The 9,486-nt window shown below is 43.6% G+C and overlaps 1 protein-coding gene across 1 annotated transcript in view; it reads right to left on the reverse strand.

Annotated features, from left to right (window-relative positions):
* LOC311105934 (spectrin beta chain, non-erythrocytic 4-like) overlaps window positions 1-7,643 on the reverse strand; it is a gene marked incomplete at both ends in the record, with an annotated part of 69,015 nt that extends 61,372 nt beyond the window's left edge. Inside the window, 8 exon segments of the mRNA XM_084148168.1 lie at window positions 574-761; window positions 1,066-1,178; window positions 1,411-1,526; window positions 1,607-1,687; window positions 1,875-1,966; window positions 6,074-6,247; window positions 6,724-6,875; window positions 7,493-7,643. Coding sequence (XP_084004294.1) covers window positions 574-761; window positions 1,066-1,178; window positions 1,411-1,526; window positions 1,607-1,687; window positions 1,875-1,966; window positions 6,074-6,247; window positions 6,724-6,875; window positions 7,493-7,643 — 1,067 coding nt within the window.
* Window positions 7,644-9,486: the final 1,843 nt, after the last annotated feature.

Here is a 9,486-nt window from a genome sequence, read left to right on the forward strand (position 1 = left end):
GAAGCCGGGTAAGGCCTCAGAGATACTACTCACCAGAGGAGATATCTATCCTCTAGCCACAGAGAGAAAGGGGCTGGAGACACATTTGGGAGTCACATCACTTAGATCCAGTCCCTTCTGGTCAAATAGGGCATGAGTCACATGGCACGGCTAACTGGGTGCTTAATTATGCCAGACATACCTGCTTGGGGCCTCATGCTGATACTCCTGCTGGTACTAAAGTGCCCACACCCATCAATGTGTGGTTTTAGTTGAATACTGCAACAGTTATGGTATATACCACACATCAAATGGGAACCAGACAAATCAAAAGCATTCACTGAGAAAATAACATAAAACTATAAGCTATAAGAACTATACAACTATTTAAAACTATAAAAGGATGAAACTATTGACTCAACCTAAATCCTGTCCTAAAACTAAAGCAACCAAAATTGTTTAGTAATATTTGTATAAAACAAAAGTTTTAAGTTTAAAACCCTCTGGTGTATGAATAGGACCACTATAGATTTACAAATAATTGATGCTATATAATTGATGTTTTTATGTGTCATTTGCACAGTGTTGACTTACTTGATGGGCTTCTCGATGGTGCAGTAGGTGGTGAAGGCTTGAAGCTGTTGCTGAACACCCGTTAAGGAGTTGGCAAACTTCTGGTTGCTGATGATGCCTATGGTCTTCTCGATCCACTCCAGGAGCTCAGAGGCCAGAGCCTCATATCGATCGATCATCTTCTGACCCTCAATGGCATTGTCCAACACCTGTATAACACATAAACATTTAGCATTGATGGACATTACATAGGAGTGATTTAATTCATAACTTTTGTTTAATAGCATTTGATAATGGATTGAATCGTTATCAGTTTGTTTTGAGCTACACAACTACACATGTGTGCAAAACATACAGTATGATATACATATTGCTCATGTTACTCATGTGTTCATAACATACAGTACATATCACTGTATATACACTGTATATCACTGTATACTGTAGGAGATATTTACACAGGTTCCAATGACAATTGTTTTATCATGTACCACAAGATCCAGGGTTAAATACCTTTCCCACTCTCTTGCCCTCTACTCGAAGGGCTTTCATCTTGGAGAAGTAATGGTAGTAGGATACAACATAGGTTATTATCGACTTCTCATCTGGGTTCTCCGTATTCACGTCTGCAGAGTCACACAGGAAGGACAACAATACACAAACATTTACATCACACATACACTATATAACATAATCACACCTTGACATGAAATCATTTCAGTAATGTAAAATATCAACTATGGTCACTGTAGCTGAAAGTCTGTGAATGTTTACACGTTTGAGATATATGTTACCAAATGTCCATGAATTGTTGAGGAGGTTGTCTAGCTGCTATTTCAATTCTCTTTGCAGTCTTACCTTCAGGGTCCAGGAGTTTGGTGAGCCCCAGGTTCTGCTCAGCAATGTTGAAGGCTTGCTGGAGGTTGTATGTGGCATTGGACCGGATCAGCTTATGGAATTCAATCAAATCAGGCCTGTAGTAATGCAAATTAGGTCATTTAGTTCACTTTCTATAGTCACATAAATACATATTTTAAAACAAGACCATGCTGACCTGTGTCGGTGAATGAGCGCGTTGAAGGCGAGACCATCTCTCCAGCAGGTGGTGAAGTTCTGGATGTGGACCTCAGAGTACCTGTGGGACAGTTGACACAGAACACACTCACAACCATTGGTCCAATATATATATGCTATCCAACTAAAGACATTTGCATGTAACAACAGTAGTAAAACAACTGTCAAAACCCTTAAAAATGGAAAGTGGAAACTGTTCACAAAGGTTGACGTTCAATTTTGGCTTTTGGTTAAATGAAGACACTCACCCAGCGGTTTTCATCTGGCACCAGAGTAGCAGGGCATCCTTTGCCGACCGTGTCTCCCTGTTGTCGTCACACTCAATCTTAATCACCTGAATCTGTATGTACAGGGAGGGAGACCAGACGACAAACAACCTTGGTTAAGGAAACCAGCCTCAAAACTGTCCTCAGTTCAGTAAGATCACCAGATTACTATGAGTTTGTGAAGAAAACAATTAGGAAACACACCCATGTTGCTGATCAGTTTCAAACACACTGAACCCAAAACCCAGTTCCTTTCAACAGCCACACCAGGAGTGCAATCATTACACCGATTCTGTTGCAAACAGTTTGGGCTGTTTCAAAACGCTTTGCAACAGAAACCATTTACTCTAAACGGAAAACATTTTGCAACGAAAACAAGAGTTTCTAATGGACAAATTCAGGTAGGTCCCTCCCTCCCCATTTCCTTCCGTTTGCTCTGTTTGCTTCTGTTTGGTTCTTAAATGGTCAACGGTTTCCCTTGCAAGACTTAATGAATACACCCCAATAGTCACACAACTGCATTGCATGTCTCATCACTAACTCGCACACAGACATGTGCCTGTCATGTTGGGAGGAAGGCCACAGAATCATGACAACATCACTGTGCACCCTCATCATCTACAGTATGACAGCCATTGGCCCAATCATGTCACGGTGACATGATACATATTAATGGGAGGGTTGACACCCTAGAATCTGCTAGACCACCCATATCAACAAATCGCACCTCACCCATTCACATACACGCTCACTCACACTGGAAAGCAACTGGAGGTTTATAGGACTCTACTGCATGTATACACAGTTTAGTCTCCACCTACAGGGAACGGTTATTTGTGATTAAATTATGGATAACACTACCGGTATGTTAATTACGAGGAGAAGGACTAGTCATTGTCTAACTGAACAACTATAGTTCAAATGAACTGCTGCCCAGAACCAAACTGACTTTTCACAAGAGCCAATGATGACATTCCATTTCTAAAATGTACCTTACATACCCTTGATCGCAGTGCATATCATCCAACAATAAACAAGATCCCTGAGAGAAACAAACCATCTGGCGGTGACAGAGAGGCATACACCACGCAGGTCATAATTAGGTAGCACAAACACAACGACACTGAGCGAAGCAACTAGACAGGATAGTGAAGTTGCTAAATATAATGGAGGTGTCAAGTGTTTATTCGATTCTTAAAATCGGCTCCTGGAGATAATTTACAACCTGGAGGCCTCTCTTCCCCCTTTCCTTTCCTCTCTTCCCCCTTTCCTTTCCTCTCTTCCCCCTTTCCTTTCCTCTTTTCCCCCTTTCCTTTCCTCTCTTCCCCCTTTCCTTTCCTCTCTTCCCCCTTTCCTTTCCTCTTTTCCCCCTTTCCTTTCCTTTCCTCTCTTCCCCCTTTCCTTTCCTCTTTTCCCCCTTTCCTTTCCTCTCTTCCCCCTTTCCTTTCCTCTTTTCCCCCTTTCCTTTCCTCTCTTCCCCCTTTCCTTTCCTCTCTTCCCCCTTTCCTTTCCTCTTTTCCCCCTTTCCTTTCCTCTTTTCCCCCTTTCCTTTCCTCTTTTCTCCCTTTCCTTTCCTCTCTTCCCCCTTTCCTTTCCTCTCTTCCCTCTTTCCTTTCCTCTCTTCCCCCTTTCCTTTCCTCTCTTCCCCCTTTCCTTTCCTTTCCTCTTTTCCCCCTTTCCTTTCCTATTTTCCCCCTTTCCTTTCCTCTCTTCCCCCTTTCCTTTCCTCTCTTCCCCCTTTCCTTTCATCTCTTCCCCCTTTCCTTTCCTCTTTTCCCCCTTTCTCTCGCTTTGTCTGCTGCCTGCTGCAGTGGCTAGGCCTTACCTGCTGACTGGGCAAAGTAAACTGAAACAGTCCATGGGTAGGGGAGGGGTGGAAGAGAGGGAGAGAGAAAGGAGTAGAGAGAAAGAAAGAGAGAGGGAGACAGAAAGGGAGGAGAGACGTAGTAAACTAAAAGAGGAGTGTGAGGAGAGAGTGATGAGACAACCACAAACGGTTGCAGAATCGGTGACAGAGAAGGAAGGAGGAGTGGTAGAGAGAGAAGGAGGGAAGGTGGAGGAGGAGGATAGGCCCTGACTGCCCTGCCCGGAGCCCCACCCCTTGCTCCCTACAGCACAAATCAGTTTCCAATAACGCGCTCCTCCTTTTTCACTGCACGCAAAATTGAAGAGGCCATCGACTCGCTGGCTCCAGCGTCAGTGCAGTAGAATGGGATGCCGGCCAAAAGTGCCCCAGCTAACCCGTAATCACTGTTAGAAGGCAGAACGATAAGCTATGCCATGCTAGCCTCTCCTCCTGTCCCTGAATCATATTTACAGAGTAACGCTGATTTGAATAACGCAAGACATGCGTTTATGCTGAGACCACCACTGTCCTGAAGCGACAACAAAAGCCAAACGATTTTGTGCTACTTACAGTACATGCCTGTCACTTGTCTGTGGTATCGCGTCCTGTAAGGCCTTGTGCCCATTGTATGTGTATGTCTCTGAGGCGAATGTCAGACAGTATGTCCTTGTTTGAGATCCAACTACGATCAGGACCAGAGTGACATTCAAGCTTTGCTAGTAACGTCACACAGTGATGATGCAGCATGTTTCAGGGATTCTCCATACAGTATTTTGGCCAGTCTATAAATCACTCTGATTTATGCCCTTTCTCTCCTAAATTAAGACAGTGCTGAAACCAATCATATATAATATACACAGAATGTTGCCCTACTTCTGTTTACAGCTGGGACACAAGAAGTGGAACCTTTATCCAACCCTGCTAAATCTGTCTCTTTCTTAGATGGGTTCACCTAAGTTCAAAGGCTGATGAAGAAGAGTGACAAAATGTAGGATAAGACTTTGTTCTTGTGTTTGAATTAGATGTATTGTAGCCTCGTCCCGAGACTATTGCGCACACAGCCTGGGATATCAACGATTCAAAGTTGGCATTAGTGAAAGTTGGTGTTAGTGCAGCGTTTCTCAAACTAGAGGTCGTGACCACATGTGAGGTCGCCTGATTTTAAAATGGGGTCGCAAGAGAAACTCTAAAAATAAAAATAAATGGGCTTGGTTCATAGAACTGGGGTTACGTCAGTAACCTCCGGTAGCTGCTAGATGCTAGATGTGGTTGGAATAAACAGAGCGGTTTCTGTTTTCTTCATATAAATGTGTCTCTATCTTTTGAACCGTTTAAGCCCACAAGATACACAGGACTCATTAGAACAGAATGGAAGAGACCAGGCACTAAATCAATGATGATATTATTTTCTACACAGAAGATCATACAACATTATTGCCTGATGAACTTCTGAACTTCCCAATACCTTTCTGGTGGTTTTCAGCCACTTCAAAACATACTTCCTTCAGATTAAAATACTGTCAAAAGTACTGTCAGACTGACTGTAACAGACTGTCATAGCCCCAATTTAAAAAGTGAACATTGGCCGTTGATTACATCCCTTTTTTTATATGGTGGAGTCACACATTTTTTTAAATATCAAAATGGGGTCACAGGCCAAATAAAGTTTGGGGACCACGCATTAGTGGGAGTGCCCATAGAATTCTATGGGCGTGACCTACTGAGTAAAGTACTTGTCATCATTTCATTTTAGCGAATCACACAACTGAGAGGCATGGGGAGGGTTAGGGGGAAGGTGTTGTGGGAGATTAAGCTAATGCATATGCGCAGGGAGTTTCTCCCGGTCATTCTGTATTGGCTAAAGAAGGCCAAGTTTGACGCGTTGGTCCACCAGACTCTTCCTGACTCTTTTGGCGGAAGTGTCTGGAGACTAAATTAGATGTATTATAACTGCAGCAGATTGGCTATGATGTCATACCATAGAACATATACCAGTCAGAAACAGGAGTTTGTAGAAACAACGGTGCACACCAACATAAGGTTCATCATCCACATGCTGACTGAGTTCAAAAGTACCCCACAGGGACAAAGAAGCAATAGAGCTACACAGCACTATAACACAGTCCCCAATATGAACCAAACACAGGCCAGAAATACCTCAGCAGAGGTTAAGCTAGCAGCAGGTCTTAAGGACAATCCAAACAGGGGACAGGAACGTCCCCACAGGAGTTGGCTGCATGACAAAATAAATGAATGTAAATCCAAAATACAACCACAACAGAAGCCACAGAGACAGACAACACCAGGCACCAGGACGGGTGGGCTAGGTCACTACCTGGAAGCGAAGGATGATGGTCCAGATGAGGCCAAGGGTGAGGCGGTGGTTGCCGTCGACGATGTCGTGAGAGCCGACGTTCTCCAGGTGGACCCTCTGCTCCTTGAGGAACTGCAGGGCCTTGTCCACGTTCTCCAGGCAGTGGATCCGCATGCGACCCCGCGTGGGCCTCGGCTAGGGGAGGGGAGGGAGGAATGGGGGAGGGAAGGAGGGAGGGAGAAAAGGGTGACAGGACAGCGAGGTAAGAAGGTAGAGGGAATGAGAGAGGGAACAAGAGTGGAATGGTGAGAGGAGTAATGCTTGATTGGTCAAATAAATCTGCAGGGGAAATACTGGCTTTGATCGCAATGCCTTTATAGTAAGACAATATTTTTCTCATTAAAAACACAATGGCAAAGAAAGCGTGCAAATGCTGTTCCCATCCAATTGTCAAACCCCATTATGCTGACTACTATTCTCATACGATTACACATGACATATAGCTGCAGTGCTGACAAGATTCATGAAACATTTAGACATGACTGAATAATATTTGGAACAAAAATAACTACAATGCAGAGCTTTTTGTTGAATAGTTTGCGCTTGTTCTCCTAGCATCTACTGACTTAAAGGTAGACTGAGGTTGTGAACCAGAGAATGGGTTGACCAACCAGCATCTCCCCAGACAGGACCTCCAGCAGCCTGGTGAGCATGTAGCCGTCCCGAAGGTCGTTGTAGAGGTCAGCGATCCGACAGGACACTCTGGCCAGGTGGGAGTTCACCCACTTAGTGAAGGTCTTCTTCTGGACAGCATCTCTCTCTTCTGCAGGAGAGATGAGATAAACACAAGGCTTACAGATGTAGGATCTTAATTTGAGCCAGTTTGCTACAGCAGGAAAATAAACCTGCAGCAACAGGAAAAGTGAATTATTATGTGGAATTTAATGGACATTTATGTAGGGGTCTGACATTTTAAATGGAAATAGAATACTTTTTAAAAGTTGAATACACTACAAGTTTGCATTTCCTGCTTTGCAGGAATATTCTCAGCAACAAAAGAGTGATCAAATTAAGATCCTACAACTGTAGTTCATCAGGATAGAGCCCTGATCAGTGATGTAGTTACTAAACCTCACATCTGAGTCGTGTCCCCAGTCACTACTGGTCCAGACCGAATCCGACTCCAAGTCCGAGTCACCACTGGTCCAGTCCGAGTCCTGGACTCAAGTACTATAACACTGGCTCTGATATAACAACCATACCCCGTTGTCAGTAGCCCCCTGTATGATAGATCATGAATCAAGTCCTTCTACAACTTTGAACCTCCATCAGGTATATAGGGAGGCCTATGAAGCTTGTGTGTTTTGTGAGTGATGGAGCTGTGACTGAGACAGGTGAAGGTGCTCTTGCTCCTCTAGTCCAGTCTCTCTATCCACCCACCTGCCAAGGCCTTGATGCGGGAACACTCAAACAGTTTGGAGCTGGTGACCTCGGTTTCCCAGTGTCCCGAGCTGCCGGCCAGACGGGTGTTGTTGTTGTTGAGCTGGCACTGGGCCTCCGCGTTGTCCAGGTCTGTGGACGCATTGGCCATTGCGCCTGTTTCCCTGAGTGACCCTACAGACACACAGTGGGAGAGTTAAGTAGAGTACAGTGCATTTAGGATGTGGATCACACTTCATGCACCCTTTATCACCCCCATAGAAACAAAGCATACTGTACAAAGGTAAATACATAATCTCGAACACCATGCAGAAAATCTGAAACACAACAATTGTGTTTAAGGGCAAAGTGCATGCATGTTTTGATAGAGCTCCAGTCCACACCATATAGATAGTAATCCAGGGAGGGCTATGTCATAGATATCCATGATTTCTGAAGCAGATGTAATGTATAATTGTTTAAAACAGAAGCACAAATCACGCATTGACTCAAACATTTGCATAGTTAATGATAATTCCTCATTCACGATTCATCTATTTGCTTATCAAAAACATGTATGAGTCTTAGTAATAATTTATCATTCATGACTCATTTGCATAAAATACATAACAGAGGGCATTTGGCACACTCTTCTTCCCTGGTCATGTCTTATATAAAAAACTGGCTCATATTGTGTCTCTTTCACATCAAGTGAGATGAGATCAGAGCAGTGCCGTCAATAAACAGCACAATACATCAACCAGAGAGCTACTGCCCTCATTCCCCATCCTTCTGGCTCTTTGTCATGTTATACTCATGTAAGTATGAATATGGACATGTTAATGTATAAGTGTGCAGGGAATCTGTGAGGGGAAAATGTACTTTCTTTGCAATGGGAGACTGAGCGAGGTTGAACTCTTTTCTGTTACAATACCAGCTATTGTCCTTGAGGCACCTCACAAAGCACAAAGATTATTTTGTTAACCCCTCCCCCAATCCTCAACCCCTGATTCCCCCCTCTGTTCCCCTCTCATCCCCCACATTTCCCTTTCAGCATCCAACACCAAAACCATACAGTTTAATGATGGGTTCCCAGTCTACATAAAACAAACATTACCAGTATGGGCTAGATCATAAAATACAAAACCCAACAAATAGTGAAAAGAAAACACAAAATATCAGTGAAAGAATAAATGGACCAAAATAAAAATAAAATATTACACTATGACATATTGGCAGATAAGACAAAAGCAGTCAAGATGTGAAAAGGAGTAAACAGTAAATACATGCTCAGTACTCTTACTAATATGACCTATAGTAACCCATTGAGTCCCCCCTATCGCTGGCACATTTTGGAATTCTAACCCCTTTTAAACATTGTTTAAAACACTGCATGTTTGTTACAGGAGTGGGTCGCAGTTCCGGAGCGACCCACTAGGTGTCATCCTCCGACAACCTTAGGCACCTCCTCACTCACAGTCGGGACTAATTATCTGCCTATTGGTGTCACCTGTGTCTATCTGATTCACTTGTGTATTTATGCCCTCACTTCCCTGTGTTCCCTTGCTCAGTTTTCACTGCTAGTTCCTTAATGTCAAGCAGTCTGTATCAGTGTCGGATCACGTGACGGAGTTACAGGTACTCGAGAAGTGTTCTCCCTGTGTCATTGTGTTTTTCCAGTCAGAGTTAGTATTTCGTATTGTTTGCTGTCAACCTGTTTTTTGGAGACCTATGTGCTCCTCATTTGTTTTCGTGAATAGTCCGTTGTTTTGTATCCTGGCTTTGGGACCAGCAGTAAAGCTCCTTGTTTCACCATATTTGCCCTACTGCCTACTGTCTATCCTGCACCGCACCTGGGTCACACCTCACGCCAACCCTTACAGTGTTTAAAAGGTCTTTGTGATTAACCGTGGCTGAGCTAGAACGGTCTTTTATACAAAAAATGTCTGTAGAGTCCGAATAGTTTGAGCTATCTATGAAAAGCCATCTATGGAAAGCTGAGACTCTCAAGAACA

Source organism: Coregonus lavaretus (genome assembly GCF_964263955.1).
Source record: "Coregonus lavaretus genome assembly, chromosome: 30".
Classification (NCBI taxonomy): Eukaryota; Metazoa; Chordata; class Actinopteri; order Salmoniformes; family Salmonidae; genus Coregonus; species Coregonus lavaretus.